The sequence below is a fragment of the Scyliorhinus torazame genome, chromosome 2, assembly GCF_047496885.1.
Source record: "Scyliorhinus torazame isolate Kashiwa2021f chromosome 2, sScyTor2.1, whole genome shotgun sequence".
NCBI lineage: Eukaryota > Metazoa > Chordata > Chondrichthyes > Carcharhiniformes > Scyliorhinidae > Scyliorhinus > Scyliorhinus torazame.
In genome coordinates, this window is record NC_092708.1 from 248,271,394 (window position 1) to 248,297,035 (window position 25,642).

General features: G+C 49.1%; 1 protein-coding gene across 8 annotated transcripts in view; it reads left to right on the top strand.

The window, feature by feature from the left end:
- Positions 1-25,642, top strand: part of sipa1l1 (signal-induced proliferation-associated 1 like 1) — a 586,476-nt gene that overhangs the window by 360,089 nt on the left and 200,745 nt on the right. For all 8 annotated transcript variants that reach the window (XM_072486108.1, XM_072486095.1, XM_072486090.1 and 5 more), the window contains 2 exons: positions 6,816-6,919; positions 22,167-22,324. In XM_072486108.1, the coding sequence (XP_072342209.1) occupies positions 6,816-6,919; positions 22,167-22,324 (262 nt within the window). The remainder of the gene's footprint in view (positions 1-6,815; positions 6,920-22,166; positions 22,325-25,642) is intronic.

The following is a 25,642-nucleotide window of genomic DNA, read 5'->3' on the forward strand; positions in this document are numbered from 1 at the left end:
GGGGAGCTGAGGAGATGAGTAGCCATCTTTGCTCACAGGCAGAGACTGGGGTGCTGGGCTTGCCACCCCAGTGTTGGCTGAGGTGGGGACCCTACGCAGCGGTGGGCTGCCATGGGAGGGTGGGGGGGCAACCGCATGTGGTGCCACCATGCTAACCCCTGGATCTGGCGTACCCGTTCCTGGGACATTGTCCCTGCCCATCTGTCCCACCGGCCACCCATAACCCATTTTGGTAGGAATAACAGCAAAAAGGATTATTATTTAAATGATAAAATATTAAAACATGTTGCTGTGCAGAAGGACCTGGTGTCCCTGTGCATGAGTCGCAAAAGTTGATTTACAGGTGCAACAGGTGATTAAGAAGCCGAATGGAGTTTTGTCCTTTGTTGCTAGAGGGATGGAATTTAAGACTAGGGAGTTTATGCTGCAATTGTATAAGGTGTTAGTGAGGTCACACCTGGAGTATTGTGTCCAGTTTTTGTCTCCCTACCTGAGAAAGGACGTACTGGTACTGGAGGGTGTGCAGAGGAGATTCACTAGGTTAATCCCAGAGTTGAGGAGGTTGGATTACAAGGAGAGGTTGAGTCGACTGGGATTGTACTCGTTGGAATTTAGAAGGATGCAGGGGGATCTTATAGAATCATACAAAATTATGAAGGGAATAGATGGGATAGATGCGAGCAGAACTAGGGGGCATAGCCTCAAAATAAGGGGAAGTCGATTTAGGACTGAGTTTAGGAGGAACGTCTTCACCCAAAGGGTTGTGAATCTATGGAATTCCCTGCCCAGTGAAGCAGTTGAGGCTCCTTCATTAAATGTTTTTAAGATAAAGATAAAGAAAGTGGAGCCGAGTCCACAAAAGATCAGCCGTGATCTCATTGAATGGTGGAGCAGGCTCGAAGGGCCAGTTGGCCTACTCCTGCTCCTAGTTCTTATAACCCCCACAGACTGCGAAAACTCTGGCTGTGCGGCTGAAGCCTATTGCTAATAGAGAATTAGCAATCATGGTTAAGTGAACACTTAACACATCCAAGTGGATTACCATGGGTGGGCAGGCCATGTTTTCTTTTACGGGATGTGGGCGTCGCTGGTTAGGCCAGCATTTATTGTCCATCCCTAGTTACCCTTCAGAAGGTGGTGGTGATCTGCCTTCTTGACCGCTGCAGTCCTTGAGGTGTAGGTACACCCACTATGCTGTGAGGGAGAGAGTTCCAGGATGTTGTCCCAGCAACAGTGAAGGAGCGGCGATATATTTCCAAGTCAGCGTGGCAAGTGACTTGGAGGGGAACCTCATGGTGGTGGGGTTCCCAGGTATCCTCTCCTTCTGGATGATAGTGGTCGTAGGTTTGAAAGGTGTTGCCGAAGGAACCTTGGTGAGTTACTGCAGTGCATCTTGTAGATGGTACACATGGCTGCCGCTGTTCGTCAATGGTGGAGGTTTTGAACGTTTGTGGAAGGTGGAGCAATCAAGCGGATTGCTTTGTCCTATAGCATGTGGGAATCATTGCCTAGCATCCCAATCAGACTGTGATGCCTGGAAGCTGTGCCTGAACACTGCGGGAGGCAACACCACACACTTAACAGTTAACATCGAAACACCCAGTGGATGCCATGAAATGGGAGAGATGGGCCAACGGTTCAGAGATCGGCCCACATTGACAGAGGCATCATACTGGTTATGCACAAAGGTGTTTATTGTGTGTGTGAGTCCCCACTCTCCCGATGGTGCCCTCCCCACCTTCTCTTTTCTGGCCCCCCCTCCAGTGCCCTCAGTGATCCTCAACGTGCTTTGTCCTCCTAGCTCTACAGCTACCTCTAGGTGAATCCCCAGAATGCTTACCTCGTCTTGTGGCCTTCGACCTTCGATGCTCCTGGCAGGCGTCCTCTGGGGGGCTCTGAGGCTGGAGGGCCCCGGCTCACTTGTCAGCGACACATGCAGCCGTGCTGCCCTGTCCCATGTGCTGTCTTCGAGATGCAGCCTCATCAGAGGGATCGAACTCTGGGGAGCTGATGGCCACTGTCGCCACTCCATGAAACAGGTCCGGGTTGGCACTCAGCGCTCCCTCCTTCTGCTCGGTGCTCATAGAGCCCTGGGATTCACTTTGGTCCGGAGGGGCAGCTGGTTTAAGCCCCGGATGCCAGCCCTGGCGGTTCCCCATGGTCTGCACCATCGTGTCGACGCCCTCAGCGATGCTCCTCAGTGACTGGGTCATGCTCTGCAGTACCTCGGCAACGCCCAACTGCAACTGGGACAAGTTCCCCAGCGCCTTGACCATTCCCATCTGAAAGCGGGACATGTCCCACAGAACCAAATCATGGTCAGCCTGGTACAGGGTGACATGCCCCAGCGAGGCGGATATTCTGCCGAGACCCATGGCCATGGCCGACTGCGTGATGCCTTGGACATCTTCACTAATGGTGTCGACGTCATGCACCAGGCTCTCCACTGCGGTCGCCACCCTAGCAGCGTTGGCCTCGATGCCTCACATTGCTGGTGACATCTCCTGTGCCCATAGCCTCTGGGACTCCTTCAAGCAGCTATGGATCTGCTGGAGTGATGCTGACATTCTCCTCTGAATGTCCCAGCTGCTCCCTGTCATCGTCATCAGCTCTGGGAAATCTGTACCATAGGTTGAGCATCAAGCTGAGACACAGCTGGGCCCTGGGATCCAGTAGCCCTCCAACTGCTGTCTCGCTTGGGGCTTCCTGCCTCCACCTGATGTGCTTCTGCGACTGTGTGGTGCTCACCAGATTGGCACCCCCCGAAGCCTGTCCACTAACGTGTCTCACCGAGGTGTGTGTATCTGCGCTGGTGATGACAGCTGTGGCGTGACCATTGTGGTGGCATCCTCGGAGCTCTCCTCCGAGGTGGTCTCCTCGGAGTCAGGAGAGGGGGCCACCCAGGATGGGCTGGCGCCGTCAGCTGGAAGACCTGCGGGAGAATGGACATGTGGTCAGTGGGAGGGATGGGTCAGTCAGTGAAGCAATCAGTGTTTGACAGGTCTTCCGGTTGGAGCCCGGTGGTTCCTCACCTCTGCAGCGTCTGCCAGCCTCTGCATTGGTGACTGCTCTGTCCTTGGCCACAGCAGGCACCTTCAGGGCACGCTCCTCGAAGGAGGTGAGGATTCTTAAGTCCGGTACCCCTCTGCCAGTCTGGGCCCTTTCCCGACGATTATGGGAGAGCTTTTCCTGAGGAGACACCGAGGGCATCAGAAGCCACACGCCTGATTCACAGTGGTGAGAAGTGGGGTGTGAAGGAGGGGTTGGGGGTTGATGGGGGAAGGGGTTGGAGGGAGGGTTGGGAGTTGCATTGGGAGTTGTAAGTGTGTGGGCATTGGTTTCTACTCACTCGTTGACCTTTTTTCGGTACTGGAGGCCAGTCCTCCTCGTCACATTCCCCGAGCTCATAGCTGCTACCATCTCATCCCACCTCACCTCACCCTCTGGGAGCAGGACACCCCTCTTGACCTCCACTGTGTCTAGGAGCCTGCCAGGTCAGTGTCACTGAATCTTGGGGCTGGTCTCCTCCACGCCATTGTTGTGAGCTGGCTCATGTTGGTTGAGCAAGTTCTGCTTAAGTGCGGCACGGTCTTGTTAGTGGGAGGCTGGCGAGCGTGGTCCCGACGAAGCAGCTGGCGAGCCTTCATTTGTGGTGAAAAGCCTGTGAGACTTCGTTAAGTGGACCAATTAGCATTGAATTGAATTGCCGGCATCGCTGGGCTGAGCGCCGGGAAGCTCACTGCAATTCCTGCTCACGACAACACTTAGAAATTTTTCAGCAGAATCGCGCTCTCTATATCATTTCCTCGATAATAAATAGTCTATTTGACTCTATTCTTTCATTTATTCCATTGTTACTGCTATTGTTTTCATTGTATATTAGTTTGTTTATTTCTCTGCTTGATTCTTCTAATTTCCTCCAACCACCCTTTTCCACTGAATCTTTACTATCCTATTGATCAGTTTTGCCAGTTCAGTAGCTACTTTTCCATTAACCTGCAGCATATCACTATGGAATAGCTCTTATGTTCCCTAGCACTGATGGCCATGATGAAATGGAAGCCCTATTTTCTGGCACTCCCCATTAGCCATTTGCTGCTCTCCAGAATCTTCTCATTGTGACATGCGGCTGCAGTAGTAATGCAGAAAGTCCTTGAGGTCTGGCTGTTAAATTTTCTTCATAATCTTCTGAACTCTGTTTACAGAACTTCAGGTCTTTCCTTTCTTGTATTGTGGGCTTGGCATGTGGACCAGTATAACTGGCTGTTTATGCAGAACCCCCCCCCCCCCCCTCCATCCCACAAAGATTAGCCATCCTACTGTCAACACCAGAACCTCTTCCATTTTTTTCCGAAATGTTCCTTGCACTCACATCTGTGATGCAACAAAAAACTCCCTGGTGGTTTCTAGTGCCAAAATAGTGATTGTACAATGAGTGAGGTGAGATTTTGATGTCCATGTTTTCTGTTTGTTATGCTGACTGTAGTTCATTAAAATTAACCTGTTTATTATTGATGTTGTGAACAAAAAATCTAAGCCTGAGTTTTCACCATTGGAGGGCATCGCAGCTGATTCTGATTCAGTTGTGCTTGGGTTATGGATAGGAACATGGGGTCAGTAGTCGACCATTCAGTCCCTTGAACCTGTTGCACCATTCAGCTGTATTGTTTGATCTGTGTATTAACTCCGTCTACTTGCCTCAGTTCAGTGACCCTCAGTACCCTTGCCTAACAATAATAGGTGTGATAGCACTTGTTTATTGTGCCTGTTCTGCCCTGAGTGGTGCTGAAGGAGCTACCTCAGTTGAGGCCCACTGACTCAGTACCAGTTGTGAATGTCATCTTCCGGGTCTACAATCTGCAGTTCCACACTGAGTGGTGACTTAACAATTGGGCAACCAAGGGAGTACTCGTAGTACATGTACATGCTAAAACTCATAGCTGTCAGGTGGCATGGTGGCACAATGGTCAGCACTGCTGCCTCACGGCACCGAGATCCCAGGTTCTATCCCAGCTCTGGGTCACTGTCCTTGTGGAGTTTGCACATTCTCCCTGTGTTTGCATAGGTTTCGCCCCCACAACCCAAGATGTGTAGGGTAGGTGGATTGGCTGTGCAGTCTATATTTCATCGGCTTGTGTCCTCATAATTTTGATCCATGTTTCTTTCCAGTAAGGAACCAGGTTATTAAGGTTAGAAAGTGCAGCATCATCTTGCTGTAATCAACCAAAGTATCCATTTATTGATTGCCAGCCCACAAGAAAATACATCTGCATGGTAACATCGGTTCAATAAAAATAGTTCATTTCCAGTATATGGGTTTCTTTTGAAGTGACTTCTCAAATCTGAGTGTCAATAAAAGGTCTTTTGAAAAATAGTTATGCTTATGGTCATGGTCTCATTTTGATAGCAAAGTTTAGTCTAACCAAGCCATTTAGGTGTACCTCATGCAGGATCAAGTAAACCTAGCATAGAGAGAAATTTCTAGTTGAAAGGATAGTTGATGAGGGGTTGTGAGGTAACACATGATAAAAATTAAAATAGTTTTATAAATGCTATATAAAGGGTTAATGCTAAATATATAAATACATAATCTCCATCATCCATGAGATCATATGACAACAAAGTATAGCGAGAGAATGTGCTATGTAGAGCCTTATGCTGAGTCTGCATGGTATGTAGTTCGTATTATGTTCAATAAAAGGTAGTGTTTGCCAAAAGCCTTGCCTCGAGCAGAATCTGTAAATTCTGAGCAACCCTACCGAAGACCCACAATGCTAACAGAATAAACAGCACGTAAATGAGGACCCAGAAAGATTAAAATTTTCACATGATCTTGAATAAAATTTGAATGAATAAAAGTGCCACCTTTTTTAGCCAGGCAAGTATTATAAATCAAGGATGAAACCTTCTCTAGCAGGAAATACTTTGTACTACATGTTGTAGGATTAGAAAATGTTTCTAAGAGGGCCCTTTCCATGGTTTCTCAATTCCATTTGTATTATTGCATGGAGGATTAATACCCTCAAATAATCACAGCCTGATCCTGAGGCATGGGTTTTTCAGGTTAGTGCCTATGGTTTCCACATAAGCTTTTTGTTAGTACTGTGCTCCCTTATAATTGTTCTGTCTCCAACAAAAGAAGGCAAGGAAAATACTATCAGCATACTCCATATGTGCAGGCGACTGCAGTAATTAGGCATGAAGGTAGTCAATCATGCTTTCTTACATGAGGCCCCGTTGCATGCCAGATTTGGTAGACCTGGGGATGCTGATGAATTGCAACTAAGATTTTAATCGAATACTAATTGAATCCTTAAACATTGCACTGAAGATTAAATACAAATTAAATTTGGAACTATATATCTGATAGCTGATATTGCTGACTTCTGACCAACCTCAATCTCTATTAATCAGAAAATTACATGGTGCTCCGATCAATCTAATTTGTTCTTTAGATCTAGACTCTTTCAGAATTCCCTATGGGGAATTTGCACATTCCCTTTGAACTTCAACTCTTAAATTTCAACATTTAAGTAGTTGTAGTTGGGTCGGCTAGTGTGCTTAATTGCTCCGTTTTTGTTGAGGGATTCTCACGGTTGCATTTTGTGTTTGTTGTTAATATGATTGGCTCCTGTCAATCACATAAATGATATCAGTAGGTGATTAGCACAGAGCAGTCTTCCTACGAAAGAAAATATTGCTGTTCAGCTATAGCAAAATGTTGATAAATTCTTCCAATATGGTTTCATTGTATTCTCGCCTGTTCTTTTCAAGTTCCTTTCTCAATAATTAAGCCTGCCTTCCTGTGTTTTCAGCTGACTCAACCGGCACTCATTCCCTCTACACGACCTACAAAGATTATGAGATCATGTTTCACGTTTCCACCCTGCTTCCTTACACACCAAACAACAAGCAGCAGGTAGGCCAAGGTCCACTAAGAGAAAATGTTCCTTTGTTCGGCTATGGTTTCAAGTGACTCGTGGATTACTAGTAACTGAGACATCTTAACGTAGTTATGGCACCTGGGGAGTAATCTTGATGCTAAACTAATTTTATGTCTTCTAAACACCCACAATTTCTAGGGCTTTGATTGCTTTATTTTCAACATTCCTCTTCCTGAAAGCTGAGTGGAAGTTTTCAGTTGTTGGCAGCCTTTGATGCGTCTGAGCATTTTTCATGTACGCGTGTGTTGGCCAAGATATTTTATCAAAGAGGGAATTGTATCTAAGCCTATCTGGTTCTCTCCTAATGTGTACATTTCTGCACTTCATTGTAGGGTGACCATCGGGAACAAAACCCAAAGTAAATTTTTGTTGCATCTTTTCTCATAGTGATGCCAAGATCGATTATAGTAACTTGATTGCAGTATTAATGTAAGCCTACTTGTGACACTAATAAAGATTATTATTATTATTATTTTTATACTCACCATATTTGCTGGGTTGGGGCAGGTGATTTAGCATGGATTAAGGATCAGATCTAGGATATTTCTTGAGTGCCTCACTGATTAGTACATACACCCTTAGGACCATTGACTTAAATCCCTTCATTTATTTTTTGTAGTTTTCTGTTTTAAAGGAGGGGAGTTGAAATAAGCACGATGGGATAGAAAATATTTCCATGTTTCGCGCCTGAGGTTTATTGAAATAACTATCAATATTACAAGAGCAGGACAGAGGCTGGGATACTCGTAATGAGTAGGATACCTGCCCCCTTCAAATCATTATAATTTTTTTTTCTTTTCATTCATTTACGGGATGTGGGCTTTGCTGGTTAGGCCAGCATTTATTGCCCATCCCTCGTTGCCCTTCAGAAGGTGGTGGTGAGTTGCCTTCTTGAACCCCTGCAAGGTTCATGTAGGATCTCTTATTTTCTAGTAAGAGATGGAGTCCAGTGGTAGTTTGAGAATTAGTTTATTGAAAACACTTGATAAGTGCATTTTCAAATACAAAAAAAAGAAACAAAAGCCCAGAAGGGCATAAGGAAGAGAACAATGAAAAGAGAACAAAGAAGAGAAGAGAGCGCAACGTGCACCAAGGGCTTTTTGCCTGCATTTTCTGGTGCCCCCCCCCCTCTCTGTCCCTAATTGGCTTACAAGTTTTGAATTGTAACTTTTTTTTTTAATTTAGAGTCGCCAATTATTTTTCTTTTCCAATTAAGGGGCAATTTAGTGTGGCTAATCCACCGAACCAACACATCTTTGGGTTGTGGGGGTGAAACCCACGCAGACACGGGGAGAATGGGCAAACTCCACATGGACAGTGACCCAGAGCCGGGATTCGAACCCGGGTCCTCAGCACCGCAATCCCAGTGCTAAGCACTGCACCACATGCCGCCTGAATTAGTGACTTCTGAATGATGCTCCATACCATCACTCACACTGATATCTAACTTACTGCTCTGCACATTTGCAACCTGGATCCTGAAAGGCGAGTGTAACATTTCACTTTTACACCTCCAAACTGCATATGTATATTCTGACCGTGACTCAGAACAATACACGCTTGTATTTCCTCCCACAGTTGTAATATTTTCAAAACTTGGTTTTAATATTTCCCCCAAATCCCCCTTTGATTCTTCTAAAAATTAAAAATAAGGAATGAATCAATAAAAGTAAGCAGGTGGGATATATCTCAGAGGAACACATTCACAGGTGCCTTTGATGGTCCCATTGTTTAGGAACAGCCTTCAACACTGGAATGGGCAAACCTAGAAGCTGTTACAATCCTTTAAATATAGGAAGCATGCTTATTAGGCAAGAGGGGATGATGGGTAGTCTTGAGAAACCTAACCTTAGCAGGGTCTTCGGTTAATTGTTTACAGCGACACTTATTAAGCATAAAAACATAATACACAACAAGAATGATAATGAAGCAACGGATACAACAATATGGTTAAACATGTAGGCAGATAAGAATTGTCCTTGTAAAAGTTAGGCGTTTTGATCACGGTGTGCTCGTTTAACGCAAAATGCATGAATCCAAGCTTTCTTCCTCTGGATTTTAATAGCTGCTTGGGTGGTCAGTAGCACTTGATAGTGTCCTCCCACTTGGCATCCAGAGGCTCTTTATGTACTTCCTTCACATAAACCCGAACTCCAGGGACAATAATTGAGACCTCCTCCTTGGTGGGTCTCCCCAGGCCGCCAATACCAGTTGAGAAGCAGAGCTAATAGCATTTGTTAGATTCTGACAATATTCTAATAAGGCATCACTCATCAAGTGACAATTGGCTTTTCGCAGATCAGTGGTTCCTGGCAGGGATATGGGTCTCCCTGTTATGATTTAAAACGGACCTAGACCCGTAGTTTTATTAGGAGTTGCCCTAATACTGCACAGGACTATTGATAGTGCCTGGGGCCACGGTATTCCTTCCTGCTCATTCGTTCCACTTGCCCTGACGATTGTGGGTGATGAGGACGATGCAAGTCCCAGGTAATGTTTAGTAATCTACAAACTTCTTGGCAGACAGCACCTGTAAAGTGGGTTCCCTGGTCAGAGTCAATGCTTGTTGGGACTCCCCATCGGGGAATGTAATCCTTACATAGGACCTTGGCCCTATGATTGGCTGTGGCCCTTCCAGTTGGAATGGCTTCCACTCACCTCAAGAACTTGTCGACCACCGTGAGAACATTGGTGTATCCTTGACATGGGGGAAGGGAGATATAGTTGACCTGCAAATGGTGAAATGGTCCGGCAAGAACAGGGGACTTCAGTTGGGGCACTACTGTGATGGGTCCAGGATTATTCTCCTGACAGACCACATAACGGTCTGCTACCAACAGGGCGTGTTTCTTGAATCCCCGACCCCACCAGCTTTTCTGGAAACGTGCCGACGTTTGTTGCAGGGCCAAGTGCCCCCATGAGTGGATCTGTTGGGCTAAATAGTGCATCAGTGCTTGTGGCACGAATGACTTGTTGGTGCCTCTTTGTCTCCAGATACCTTCATCACATAGCTACATTTCTGCCTCAATCCATGTCCACTTTTCCTCTCGAGCGCAGTTGCCTTGCATTGTCTGTAGCTCTTGAGTTAGACTGATTGCTCCCAGTCTGCATATTTGTGTTGGTTCCTCTCGAGAAGCGCATTGTGAGGCGGCTTTATTGGGTGCCTTGTCGGCTAAGGCATTTCCTTGCGCTTCTATGGTATTATCCTTTGTATGGGCCTTACTCTTCAAAATGGACACTTCACAGGAAAGTTGTACAGCCTTTCGCAAGTCTCGTACCTCTTTCCCATTTTGGATAGCTGTACCTGTGGCAGTGAGAAATCCTCTTCTCTGCCAAAACTGGCCAAAGTCGTCAGCGACTCCATGTCCCTGAGGGCAGACAGCCCTTTGCCACAATCTCGTGTAGGCTTGTGACCGCTTATCCTGCTTTGCAGATGCCAGTGTCACCAAAAGAGGAGCCGCCAGTAAATAGGATCAGGTCTGGGTTGTGCAATGGTTCCTCTGCCACCAAGCTCGATTCCTCCATTTTGTTCAAGATCTCCGCTCAATCATGCCCTCTTCCCCCTCTTGCACCTCGGCAAAGGAGGAGCACAGATGATGGGTTCACTGGGCTAGTCTTGACAATGTGGAAATTGGGGGCTTCCAGGATCGCTGTTCATCTGGCTGCAGTCACCTGGGATACTCTGTTCATAGACAGCAAAATGTGTACGGTGTGAGGGCACTTGACAGTTAGCTTTTGGTCCAGGACTAGACCCACAGTGACCATTATAGCCTGACATGTGGCTTCCATGGCTCTTGGGTAACTTCCCCCTCCCAGGGCCACAGCGTCCAGTTTTCCCGAATATTATCCAATGGGTCTCTGCTGATCACCATGTTCTTGTGCCAGGATTGTTGTCATGTATCCTTCTTTCTCATGGACAAACAATGTAAATGGAATTCATTGCCAGAGGTTCCAAGAGCCAGTGCCGAACACGAGATCTTTTTCAGATTTGTGAAGACCTCTAGCTCTTCTCCCATGAAGCAACGGCTTCTTTGGGATTTTCACTTCCCTTTTAAAAGGTAATTCAATGGCTGAGCCAGTTGTGTGTATGAGTCAATCCAATTTCGATTAAAGTTGCACAAACCCACAAGGGACCTGAGTTGTTGGTAGTAGTGGGCTGTATGTCAGCCCAAATGGCTGTAGACCTATCCTTGGGTAAGTTCTCTCTTTCCTTCCTAAATCTTTTGTCCCAGGTACGCAACCTCTGCGTGGCCAATTTATGCTTTGGCAATGCTGGTTTTATATCCTCTCAGGTGGAGGTGGTCCAGCATGGTACATAGGTCTTGTTCGTGTTGATATTCCGTGTTCAATGGCAACAGAATGTCATCCATGTACTGGATAACCGTGGAATGTGTGGTTGGGAATTCTCTCAAATGATTTTGTATGGCCGTGTGAAATACCGGAGGGCTGTTGTGAAAACCCTGTGGTCGTCGTGTAGAGGTGTACTGTTCCTGTTGGACGGTAAATGCGAACCGCGGCCAATGGCACCGACCAAAATCCATTTGCCATATCTATTACCGAGAACTATTTATGTTCCGGCGTTAGATCATTAAAAATGGTGGAGGGTTGGCTACCAAAGTTGCCTTTTGATCAATACACTGGTTGGCCTTGCTGTAATCGACAGTCAGGCACCATGTCCCATTGGGTTTCCATACTGGCCATATGGGGCTGTTGAAAGAACTGTGTTTTTACCAGCACACCTAGTATTTGGATGACAGGCAAGATGCCAGCAATGGAGGTTGGGCCGATAGGCTACTGTTTGGGGCACGGTGAGGCACTCCCAGTGAACGATCCTGGTTCTAGCTGGAGTAGGCCGCAATCATTCTTATCTTTGGCCCATATTGGGTGTTCTTCCAACTCCTTTTTCCGGTGTGATGGAGATCACACACTCTGCAGAATTTGGTTTAGAATAAGGACAAGTATAAGCAGCAGAAATTAATACAGCAAATATTTTAATTCAAAGTAGAATAAAACCACTTCAGCGAAAGGTCTTTTAAAAGACACCATTTGCTGCAAGAAACTTTAGCTGACCGCTAGGATCATTAAGCCATTCCAGACAAATGCAGGATAAGGAAGGTTCTTGAATTGACAGCAAGACAAAATTCTTTAAATTACCTTCCTGCAATTATAACCAAAAGTTGACCGGGAAGGACACTCTGAGACAACAAGGAAAATAAATTAACAAATTTCTTTCTTAGCTGTATAACATTTGACACTTACCATTCAGAATAGTGTCTATCTGAAAATCTACATATCTAAGAAACTTGACACATTGAAAATAGACAGAAGCAGAAATATGTCCCCAACAACTCCCTGGCTAACCATTTATCTTAGACACCTGACATTCAAGCAGACACTAAATTTATTAAATCACATATTGTTGATAAAACAACAAACTTGACCATTTGGCTGTAGGAAATTAGCCAGCATCAAAAGATCAGATAACAGGAAAGCCCTTCACTAAAATAGGAGAAATTATGTACAAAAAAAGGAGCAGTTTCGCAGAACTGGTACTCGCTCTCTCCTGCTTAAGAGTGCAGTCTCAACCTGTTTTGTCAAACAAAGACCATCATGGTTTTGTAAGTATGTTTCTATCAAACTTCTTAGAAATGTATTAGAAATTGATATGAGATACTTTAGGATTCTCCGTGTTTAGATATAACCTTCCCTTAGAGAAGTTAGTTTGTTAGCAGATGACAATGGACTGTTAAGGATTGAAGAACTTGTCATATGAGTAACGGTTGAGGACTCCTGGTCTGTACTCGTTGGAGTTTAGAAGGATGAGGGGGGGATCTTATTGAAATTGACAGGATAATGCGAGGCCTGGATAGAGTGGACATGGAGAGGATGTTTCCACTTGTAGGAATAACTAGAACCAGAGGACACCATCTCAGACTAAAGGGACGATCCTTTAAAACTGAGATGAGGATGAATTTCTTCAGCCGAGGGTGGTGGATCTGTGGAACTCTTTACCGCAGAAGGCTGTGGAGGCCAAATCATTGAGTGTCTTTAAGACAGAGTTAGATAGGTTCTTGATTAATAAGGGGATCAGGGGTTATGGGGAGAAGGTAGGAGAATGGGGATGAGAAATATCAGCCATGATTGAATGGTGGAGCAGACTCGATGGGCCGAGTGGCCTAATTCGGCTCTTATGTCTTATGGTCTAACTGTTTGATATCCTTAACAGATAACAAAGGACTGTTAACCAATTTATACTTCTAACTGTGCAATTCTGTGTGTATCAATTGAGAGTATTTTATAATGAAAATACTATTACTCGAAATTAAACTGTGCAGTCTTACACTCAATATGTTTTAGATCTATGTCTATATATGTTTTAGGAAGTCTAAATGACACGGATCCATGACCGGCAGAGGTAGGAGGTTTTAGTTATGAGTGACGTATCTGAACTTCTCCCGCAAGATAGTAACTGAAATCCTGTTTGGCTGTTTGAGACAGAGAAAAGTAACCTCCCCTCGTGAGAGCTGTTCTGAGTCTTAACAGAGAAACCGATTTACCTCTTTTGGTAGCTTAACCTAATAATAGGTTAGTAAGATAGTGCTTTCGGATCCGGAATACCTAAACCCATCACACAGGCTTCTGATAGACCATGTTACCTGGCCGTCTTCAAAATACAACGAGGAATTCAATTGAGTCAGGACATTCATGCCCAGAAGGGCTTGTCCCACTGGGCCTACCTAGATTGGTGTGGTCAATTTGTGTGGGCCAATTCCAATGAGTATAGGGTTGAGTTCTTCTGACTACTAAAACCTGGCCCCCAGCCCCGTGGGCAATTTGTACCTTGTCATCTAGAGGTAAAGGGTTTTGTATCGAAGGGGCAAACATGTTAATTCTGCCCTTGTATCCAGGAGACAGTCTATATCTTGATCACCCACCATCATAGTGAAATACAATCCATCTCCTTGCTGTTGGATCACTGCCAGGAGAGGTGCTGGGAGTTTTTGCTGGACTGAAAACTGTAGCCAGTGCCTGATTGCAGCCCATCCTGACCCTAATTGCTGCACCTCATCCCCAAGGGCGACTCGGACCTCTTTATTTAATTTCTTCCCATGTTGCCTAGGTACCATTATCATCAGGGTCTCTACCCCCATCCCACTGGTGGAGATTATAAATGTCCTTTAAACGTTCTAACTGTTCCCATGTTTTCATTCTCCCTTTCTTGGGGTGTGGCAATTCTTTAGATCATTTATCAATTTTTTCCGGCTCCACTGGTACGTGGTGAAAATATTGGGTGTATTTAGCTTTAATTGTTCTCTTGCCGTCTTCGTCAGTAGTTTCTTCTGACTTAATTTTAACCCGTCTTTTCAGAGGATTGAGTCACTCTGAGGAGGGCTCCTCCTCCAGACTACTTTCTCTGCTAGAGGGCCGAGAGCAGCGTTTTTCAAACTTTTTTTCCCATTTTTACCAGCCGGCCGACCTTCGTGACCCACGCGACCGACCTTCGCGACCCACGCCGGCCGACCTTCGCGACCCACGCCGGCCGACCTTCGCGACCCACGTCGGCCGACCTTCGCGACCCACGTCGGCCGACCTTCGCGACCCACGCCGGCCGACCTTCGCGACCCACGCCGGCCGACCTTCGCGACCCACGCCGGCCGACCTTCGCGACCCACGCCGGCCGACCTTCGCGACCCACGCCGGCCGACCTTCGCGACCCACGCCGGCCGACCTTCGCGACCCACGCCGGCCGACCTTCGCGACCCACGCCGGCCGACCTTCGCGACCCACGCCGGCCGACCTTCGCGACCCACGCCGGCCGACCTTCGCGACCCACGCCGGCCGACCTTCGCGACCCACGCCGGCCGACCTTCGCGACCCACGCCGGCCGACCTTCGCGACCCACGCCGGCCGACCTTCGCGACCCACGCCGGCCGACCTTCGCGACCCACGCCGGCCGACCTTCGCGACCCACGCCGGCCGACCTTCGCGACCCACGCCGGCCGACCTTCGCGACCCACGCCGGCCGACCTTCGCGACCCACGCCGGCCGACCTTCGCGACCCACGCCGGCCGACCTTCGCGACCCACGCCGGCCGACCTTCGCGACCCACGCCGGCCGACCTTCGCGACCCACGCCGGCCGACCTTCGCGACCCACGCCGGCCGACCTTCGCGACCCACGCCGGCCGACCTTCGCGACCCACGCCGGCCGACCTTCGCGACCCACGCCGGCCGACCTTCGCGACCCACGCCGGCCGACCTTCGCGACCCACGCCGGCCGACCTTCGCGACCCACGCCGGCCGACCTTCGCGACCCACGCCGGCCGACCTTCGCGACCCACGCCGGCCGACCTTCGCGACCCACGCCGGCCGACCTTCGCGACCCACGCCGGCCGACCTTCGCGACCCACGCCGGCCGACCTTCGCGACCCACGCCGGCCGACCTTCGCGACCCACGCCGGCCGACCTTCGCGACCCACGCCGGCCGACCTTCGCGACCCACGCCGGCCGACCTTCGCGACCCACGCCGGCCGACCTTCGCGACCCACGCCGGCCGACCTTCGCGACCCACGCCGGCCGACCTTCGCGACCCACGCCGGCCGACCTTCGCGACCCACGCCGGCCGACCTTCGCGACCCACGCCGGCCGACCTTCGCGACCCACGCCGGCCGACCTTCGCGACCCACGCCGGCCGACCTTCGCGACCCACGCCGGCCGACCTTCGCGACCCACGCCGGCCGACCTTCGCGACCCACGCCGGCCGACCTTCGCGACCCACGCCGGCCGACCTTCGCGACCCACGCCGGCCGACCTTCGCGACCCACGCCGGCCGACCTTCGCGACCCACGCCGGCCGACCTTCGCGACCCACGCCGGCCGACCTTCGCGACCCACGCCGGCCGACCTTCGCGACCCACGCCGGCCGACCTTCGCGACCCACGCCGGCCGACCTTCGCGACCCACGCCGGCCGACCTTCGCGACCCACGCCGGCCGACCTTCGCGACCCACGCCGGCCGACCTTCGCGACCCACGCCGGCCGACCTTCGCGACCCACGCCGGCCGACCTTCGCGACCCACGCCGGCCGACCTTCGCGACCCACGCCGGCCGACCTTCGCGACCCACGCCGGCCGACCTTCGCGACCCACGCCGGCCGACCTTCGCGACCCACGCCGGCCGACCTTCGCGACCCACGCCGGCCGACCTTCGCGACCCACGCCGGCCGACCTTCGCGACCCACGCCGGCCGACCTTCGCGACCCACGCCGGCCGACCTTCGCGACCCACGCCGGCCGACCTTCGCGACCCACGCCGGCCGACCTTCGCGACCCACGCCGGCCGACCTTCGCGACCCACGCCGGCCGACCTTCGCGACCCACGCCGGCCGACCTTCGCGACCCACGCCGGCCGACCTTCGCGACCCACGCCGGCCGACCTTCGCGACCCACGCCGGCCGACCTTCGCGACCCACGCCGGCCGACCTTCGCGACCCACGCCGGCCGACCTTCGCGACCCACGCCGGCCGACCTTCGCGACCCACGCCGGCCGACCTTCGCGACCCACGCCGGCCGACCTTCGCGACCCACGCCGGCCGACCTTCGCGACCCACGCCGGCCGACCTTCGCGACCCACGCCGGCCGACCTTCGCGACCCACGCCGGCCGACCTTCGCGACCCACCATTTTCTCTTACCTTTAGAGCGAGAAGTGAGCCCGATTGATCCTCATGAATGCACTCCAATCAGGTTCACAGGAGGAGAGGGCGCTGCGTATATTGGGTGCAGGATTCAGCCAGTTCCTTTGTGTCGTCTTCATCTTTGTGAGGACGGAAAATCAAACCTCGCACATGTAGGTCATTGTGAAGGACAAAAGCAACAAAATGCTTATTTTACTCCGCTCCGGATACTCCTCGGAGAGGCTATTCCAGAATGCTGACAGTGTCATTGACTTAATGACATGTTTTTAATGTGCTGTCAAAGCTGAAGCACAGAAATTCTGTCAGCTTCATTTGGAGTCAGGCTTGCCAGTCCATTTTCAGTTTCCTTACTAATGCTGTTTTCTGCGATGTGTCGTAGCAGTGTGGGGAACATGTAGTAATTTTGGCTATGCACTCGTAATTGCCAAACTTTCAGTGAGTTTTGGAAAGCTGCGATTTCTTCACAGTGCCGGAAGCAATCATCGTCGTTTCCTTGCAATTTGAGGTTCAATTTATTTAGAATTGAAAAGATTTCTACAAGGCAAGACATTGTTAGCATCAAGTTTCATCAGCAAACGAATCAGCCAGAGAGGACAATTTCTCGAGGAGGAAAGCGTAGATTTTGTACCTCAGTTCATAAACTCTGAGTAGCTCCCCTGTTGACTGATCATTATAGTAACTCTTCAAGCGGATGAAGTCCACCGTCATTGGGATTGACTGCTCACTGTTTCGATTCAATGCTTTAATGTAGTCTAAAAGGTCAGCAAAAAATTTAGAGCCTCCCTTCAGTACACAGAGGGCAACGATGTGATGATTTCCCATGGCTTTCATTATATCCCTTGCCAAACATTCTGTCCTGTCTATAATTAAACCATGAGGAACATATACTCTCTCCAGATCATTTGAGTAATGTTTAGGGATGCAAAACAGATCGAGGTCATAGCCTTGTTCATCATCGGTGATCACCATGCAGTCAGCCGCTGGCATGCCTTGATCGCACTTTGACCCCAGGTTCAGATTCCAACACTCACAGGCCGCATGCGCACTGATAAGCGGGCACGCATGCGCAGTGCAGCCGCATTTTTTTAGCTGGTCACTGCTGCCATTTGTAAAGCCGCTCGCAGCCGGCATTGTTAAAAGGCGGCTGTTGCGGGTGAATTCCCATGTTAGGGAACGCCGCGATGGACGGCTCTGTGACCCTCCTGACACCCACCCGCAGGTCGTGAACCCCACCGTGAGAATGCCTGGCCTAGAGAACTCAGAATTGGTTTCTAGACTGGCTTCGCGTAACTGTGTTTTTCGCTGTTCCACTTCTATTTCTTCTCTGCAAGGGTACACGTGGGATGATTTACTTGTGGGGTTCCCATGGGGTTCCCTGACCTTTTTGATGGTGTTTATGGTTCGGCACACAATTGTTTCTTCAGTTCTTTGATTTCGGACTTGATTTCAGACTTAGTTCTTTTACTTCTGACTTTTTTTCAGTTTTTCCTTTTTTAACTGTTTGTTTACTCCCTTCAGCTGTTCTTTCACAGCGATCAGTGTGCGATCATGTTGGGATTGACTCGCTGTTGAACCTGGCCCATAATGACTTGGGACAATTTGGTTCATTCCTTTTCTTTCATGTGGGTCATTTTTCCACCAGATTGTTTTGATATCTTCCAAGGACCATTGTCCTTTGGAGGTACCATACTTTTCCTCAATCTCGGTACAGGTTTTGGGTAAGTCAAACTGCTGCTCTATATACCCTCTTAATTGCGAAGGATCTCATCTTTGGAAACGTCTGGCAGGGCTTGCCTCCCTTTAACTGTGGTAGGCAACTGTTTGTCCTTTCCCTCTGCCATAATACCAATTATTTTTGTTTAGACTCGAGCCGTGAGGCTTTTCAGCCAGGTCGGTATATCTATCCTGTATACCTCTAAAATGCAGAAATCTATTAGGGACTTCAGCTGATTACCATACCGGAGACGTTTGAGGTCACATAGAGGGTTACTGAATCTAAACAAAGGCCAAGAACATTTTTTAGTAAAGAGGTGTCCTTACCTCCAGGGATCGGTCCGATGTCCAGTTCCGGTTCCTTTTCCTCTAGTGACCCTGCTCACAGTGCCAAATTATAGGATCTTTTATTTTCTAATAAGAGAAGGGGTCCGGTGGTAGTTTGAGATTGTAAAAACCTGGTTAGTACACTTTCAAATACAAAAAACAGAAACAAAAGCCCAGCAGGGCATAAGGAAGAGAACAATGGAAAGAGAACAAAGAAGAGAAGAGAGCGCAACGTGCACCAAGGGCTTTTTGCCTACATTTTCTGGTACCGCCCCCCTCTCTGCCCCTAATTGTTATACAAGTTTTGAGTTTGAGACTTATGAATGGTGCTCCATACCATCACTCACACTGATATTTAACTTACTGGCTCTGCACATTTGCAGTCTGGATCCTGAAAAGCTGGTGTAACATTTCACTTTTTTATCACCGCCAAACTATAAATGTATAATCTGACCTTTCCCACAGTTACAATATTTTCAAAACTTGGTTTTAATATTTCCACACAATTCATATCAGGGATGTGCTGGAATGGGTGGGTATCAATGGATGGGTATCACTGCAGCAATGCTCAAAGAACTAAACACAATCCAAGGCCAAGTACTGTGAAGGGGGTTTGTATTGAGTTGAATGGTAGAGGTACACTATTCGATCTGGACCTCATCTGGACCTGTACCATTCAACTCAATACAAACCCCCTTCACAGTTATTTCATGGTGGTCAATGTACTGTCTTAAGGTTGCACTGCAAAAAATTTCCCCAGTTTACTTTGATAACCTGTTCCACCCATGATATCTAGGGCAGACAAGATTGAGAGCAACAATGATGTGGGAACCCTATCATATCCACATTTTTCTCTAATTGCACAACATCTTGACTTGAGCATTTTCCGTGCTCTTTCGCTATTGCATGGTCAAATATTGTGAATGCTCTACCTAACATCACGGTAGAAGCCCCAACTCAATAGTTGCACTGATTCTAAGAGAAAAGTAACCAACACCTTCTCAGAGCAATTTTAGATGGACAATAAATGTTCTTATATCCATCAAATTCGGAGAACAAATCATTTAAAGGTTCTGTCTCAATACCGATTACACAGCATGAAGAATGTTCTCCTCCGTTGGGGCTGAAATTAAGACATACTAAGTTCTTTTCAGCACTGGTAAGATATTTTTCCATTTCATGCACCAGCCATCTTACTGTTTCTTTGGCAATATATAGGTTGCTTTGGGCTGTAAATACTACTTTGCAAAGGAAGGGTAAAGCCAACTATGATCCATCATGTCCTTTGAAGAAAGTGGATGCTCATTCCTTCTGTTGAGTTGCTTTCTAATTCTGGTTGCAAATATATATTTATTCATTCTATCATCAATTTTCAATCATTTCTTTATTCTCATTATTTTCATTCACATACCAAATTTGTTGCCTCCCCCAAGTTTATAGTTGGAGAAAACTGAACATGTTGTAACCAAGTTGCCACCCTGCTGGTGATTTTACAGTTGCTGCTTTTTGGGGGGAAAACGTTTGACTAGCAAATTATACGCGAGAACATATTATTTGTTAGATGAAAATAGACTAAGAATTGTTAATTTTGCCTTCTACATCATGGTGGTCACATAATAAATGATGATGGAGTTGTCAATTAATCATAGGAACCAATTTCTATTTTTTTCATCTGGAAAACAAGGGCGGGATTCTCCGGTCACCGACGCTGAAATGGCGTTCGGCGATCAGCCGGAGAATACCGTTTCGGACCAAATAAGGGGCAGCGCCGCTTTCGCAATACTCCGCCCCCTCCAAAGCGGCATACTTGCAGAGTACGCTGTGCACCGTACCGACGCTCAGGACGTTGCCTGAGGCCAACCCCCGATTCTCCGCCCCCGACTGGCCGAGTTCCCGACGGTGTCGGTCGTGTGTGCTATCATCCGTCGGGAACTTGGTGTGGCGGCTGCGGACTCAGTCCAGTGCCACCACAGTCGGGGGAGGGCCGATCCACGGGCAGGGAGGTTTTGGCGGGGGCTGGGAGCACTTTTGTGGGTGGTCTGGGGTTCACGGGCCGGCCAAAGGGGGGGCATTATTTTGTAGGTCGGGTCCGCAAGCGGCCAGCGCCATGTAGACTGTCACTGTGCGCGTGCGTGGCCATGGACCCGGCAATTATCCGGGTTGTATCGGCAGCTATAGTCGGGTGCTCTACGCTGCTTGGCTGCTAGCCCCCAGCCAAACGGAGGATCAGTGGCTGTTTTGCGCCAAATTTTCAGCCGTAAAACGCCACCGTTTCCACGTTGGCGTGGGTCATTGCCTCAAAATTAGAGAATCCAGCCCAAGGGGTCCAATTTTCATTTGACTGAAGGGTCTGGTCAGCTGATAATTTCCCCCTACCTGCTGATGTGTTGGTTTGTCAGCAAGCACCAACCTTCAGGCCATTTTGAAAGATGCTGTTTGGATCGGGGGGTTGCCTACCCACCCGCAAGTGTCGGGTAGCCATTTAAGCCAATTAAAGGACGATTTGAAGCCACTCTCCCAATGGTACCACCCCGCTGAGGTCAAAACATGGTGATGATTGAATCCAACAGTCCAGGGGAACCAACGCCCTTCTCTACATCAGCAGCAACCCCTTCTGACAGTGCAGCTATAGATCTGTTCAGTGCTGGAGCACCTTTTATTGGCCCTCCAACTTAGGGAGTTCATCCATCATCCTTAATTAGCAGGGAAATATGCTAACCGGCCTTAATTGGACGTCTTGAAAATTGCGTTCGGTTTTAGGCACCAACGTGCTGCTTGGTCAGGACCTGAAAATACTCCCACTATCAGTCCCATTCAAAAATGAAAATTCAACCCAAGGTAAGGAAAACCCAAGGGATGGAGCGCTTGGATCCAAAGTCACCTGTTCAACATAACCATGCTACACTTGCCACATGTCAGGTCTTAAATTGCACATATACTGTATCCCAAAATGTTTTCTGAAATAATGGAATTGTGAAATGCTGCTTTGGTATGCTGTTACACACTATGGTGTCTTCATTCAACACCAGGCAGTACCTACCGACTGAGACATGAGGGGTTGATAAGATTCTTGATTATTTTGTATTCGCTTCTCTTTGACAAGTTTCTGTGGGATTCATGTTTTGCAGTTACTATGTGTTTGGCGGTCATAGATCAGATTATATGTGAGCCACTCTGCTCGCCCCCAGACGAGCATCCCCTTGGTGCACCAACATGAGATTTTCTCTTCATGTCAACAAGCTCAGTGCCTCATGAAGTGAGAATTGGCAAATTATAGATGGTTCTATGTTTGACTTGGCACTCTTTCGTTCTGCAAGTCGCATTTCCTTCAATTTCACAAAATTAAATGCAGTGGATCTCAGAAAACTGGCATGCTTGTTGATACTTTAAAGCCTGTTTTTCCAAAGAGAATAATTCATGAGAATTTACAAAATGCTTCACCTTGATTTAAATGCAGTCCATAGTTAATTCTTCCGCCATTTTTGATTTCAGCTTCTTAGGAAACGACACATTGGGAATGATATTGTTACCATAGTATTGCAAGAACCTGGAGCCATGCCCTTCACTCCAAAGAACATTCGCTCCCATTTTCAGCATGTGTTTGTCATAGTGAGAGTGCACAACCCTTGTACTGAAAATGTCTGTTACAGGTGAGTAAAATGAAAAGGCTTTGTAATGTGGAAGAAATATTCTACGTTGGCTTTATTAATATAATAAGGATGACAGTTGTAATTCCTTGGCTGCAGGCTTCTGCATGGTGAGTTACTGCCAGAAATGTCAAATTTTGCCTTGACGGGTGGCGCAGTGGGTTAGCCCTGCTGCCTCACGGCGCCGAGGTCCCAGGTTCGATCCCGGCCCTGGGTCACTGTCCGTGTGGAGTTTGCACATTCTCCCCATGTTTGCATGGGTTTCTCCCCCACAACCCAAAGATGTGCAGGTTAGGCGGATTGGCCACGCTAAATTGCCCCTTAATTGGGAACAAAATGAATTGAGTACTCTAAATTTCGAAAGAAAAAAAAATCTTAACCCTCGGAGGGCAGCACGGTGGCATAGTGGTTAGCACTGCTGTCTCATCGTGCCAGGGACCCGGGTTCGATTCTGGCCTTGGGTGACTTTCCGTGTGGAGTTTGCACGTTAGCCCCATATCTGTGTGGATTTCCTCCCACAGTCCAAAGGTGTGCAGGTTAGGTGGATTGGCCACGATCAATTGTTCCTTGGTGTTCAGGGTTGTACTGTTCAGGTGGGTTACAGGGTTGCAGGGATATGGCAGGAGGCTGGTTGGGGTGCTCTTTCAGACGGTCGATGCAGACCTGATGGGTCAAATGGCCTCCTGCACTGTTGGGATTCTACTCTCTGAGGGGTGGGATTTGTTCACCAACCCCAGTGTGGGTAGGAGAGGAGGGAAAGTTAGATGGCGGGAGAGCTTGGTGGAGATCGGGGTGTGCGGGGGAAACACTTTCAATATGCATGAAGCTGTGCTCTATTCCCTTTAGCCAATGGGTATCTCCAGGCCAAAGAATTCTTCCTGGCCAGGGTTAAACCTGCGAAGCGGGTTAAATCCAAATCTGCCAGCTTCAATTGGATATCGAAACGGCCATCCCATCTCCTGGGAGCAGGTTGACAGGCTTGCTTGCCCTGCTTAGATTAAACTCCAAAATTAGCAGGATTGGAGCTGATTGCACGTTGTGATTTGAGAATTCTTAAATTTTTTTAATTAAAAAAAAAATGTATTTATTCAAAGGTTTTCAATAACTTTACAAAACACTCCAAAAAAGAAAATAATACAAAGAAAGAAGGGAAACATGCCAACAAAATAAAACAACTTAACCCTCTAAACGATAAACAGTTTAACAAACTAACCCCCAACTCAAAACAAAATGGGGCATTACAAAAAGGAAAAGAAATCCTCGCAACGCAAACTTTATCTTCTCCAGCCTGAGAAACCCCGCCATGTCGTTGGCCCAAGCCTCTACGCTTGGGGGCTTCGCGTCCCTCCACATTAACAAGAGCCGTCTCCGGGCTACCAAGGAGGCAAAGGCCAGGACTCGGCCTCTTTCAACTCCTCTATACCCAGATCACCCGATACCCCAAATATCGCTATCCCCCAGCTCGGTTTTACCCGAGTGTCCAAGACCTTGGACATAGCCTTTGCAAAGCCCTTCCAAAACTCCGCAAGCGCCGGGCACGCCCAGAACACACAGACGTGGTTCGCTGGGCTCCCCGAACACCTCTCACATCTGTCCTCTACCCCAAAAAACTTAACTGATCCTCGCCCCTGTTATATGCGCCCTGTGTACCACTTTCCACTGGATCAGGCTGAGCCTGGCGCAAGATGAGGAGGAATTGACCCTGCCCAAAGCGTCAGCCCACAGGCCCTCATCCAGCTCCTCACCCAGCTCCTCCTCCCACTTGCCATTCAGCTCCTCCACCGAGGCCTCCTCCGCCTCCTGCAGCTCCTGGTATATCTCCGAGACCTTACCCTCTCCGACCCACACGCCCAATATCGCCCTGTCCTGTATCCTCCGGGCAGGCAGCAGCGGGAATTCCCCTACCTGCCTCCTCACGAACGCCCAAACCTGCAGATGCCTAAAGGCATTTCCCGGGGGTAACCCAAATTTTTCCTCCAGCGCCCTCAGGCTGACAAAAGTCCCGTCGATGAATAAATCCCCCATCCTTCTAATTCCTGCCCAGTCCCAGCTTAGGAACCCACCATCTATCCTGTGCGGAGCAAACCTATGGTTGTTCCGTATCGGGGACCAAACTGAGGCCCCCACCTCCCCCTGTGCCGTCTCCACTGCCCCCAAATCCTTAGACCCATCCGGTCCCAGGGCCTTGCCCGCCTACATGCTCCCCAACCCCTTAACCAGCTCCTCCATCCCGACCGGGGCCCCTAAACCTTCTACCTGCCCCTCCACCACCCTCGGAAACCTCAATTGGTCCAGGAACTGCCGCATCCCCCCCCCCCCCCCCCCCCCCCCCCGGTGGTTCTGACTTGTACAAGTTCCCATAGAAGTCCCTAAAGTTCCCGTAACAGCCTCCCTGAACAGGCGCCGGAATGTGGCAACTAGGGGCTTTTCACAGTAACTTCATTTGAAGCCTACTTGTGACAATAAACGATTTTCATTCAAGACCTCATTTATTTTGGCTGGACTCCGCACCGTGTCCGCCACCCTATCCCTGATTCGCTCAATTTCCCTAGCCGCCTCCTTCCTTTTGTAGCTGATGCGCCAGCATCTGACTCGCCTTCTCCCCATACTCATACACTGCTCCCTGTACCTTCCTCCACTGGGCCTCAGCCTTCCCTGTAGTCAGCAAGTCAAACTCCGTTTGGAGGCACCGGCGCTCCTTCAGCAGCCCTTCCTCGGGGGATTCCACGTATCTCCTATCCAGCCTCAGTATCTCCCCCACCAATCTCTCCCTCTCTGTCCTCTCCCTCTTTTCTCTGTGAGCTCTGATTGAAATTAGCTCCCCTCTGACCACCGCCTTCAGCGCCTCCCAGATCACACTCACCGGCACCTCCCCGTTGTCATTGGCCTCCCTATACCTTTGAATGCACCCCCTGGACCCGCCCACAGACCTCCTCATCCGCCAACAATCCCACGTCCATACGCCACAGCGGGCGCTGGCCCCTCTCTTCCCCCAACTCCAGCTCCCCCCAGTGCGGGGTGTGATCCGAAATCGCAATGGCCGAACACTCCGTCCCCTCCACTCTCGGGATCAGCGCCCTGCTCACCACGAAAAAGTCTATCCGTGAGTAGGCCTTGTGCACGTGGGAGAAGAAGGAGAACTCCCTCGCCCTTGGCCTAGCAAACCTCCACGGATCCATAAACCCCCTCAGGACCTTGGCTGCAGCCGGCCTCTGACCCGACCTCGACCTAGACCGATCCCGTGCCGGGTCCAGTACCATGTTAAAGTCCCTCCCATTATCAGATTCCCTGCCTCCAGATCCGGGATCCGGCTACACATCC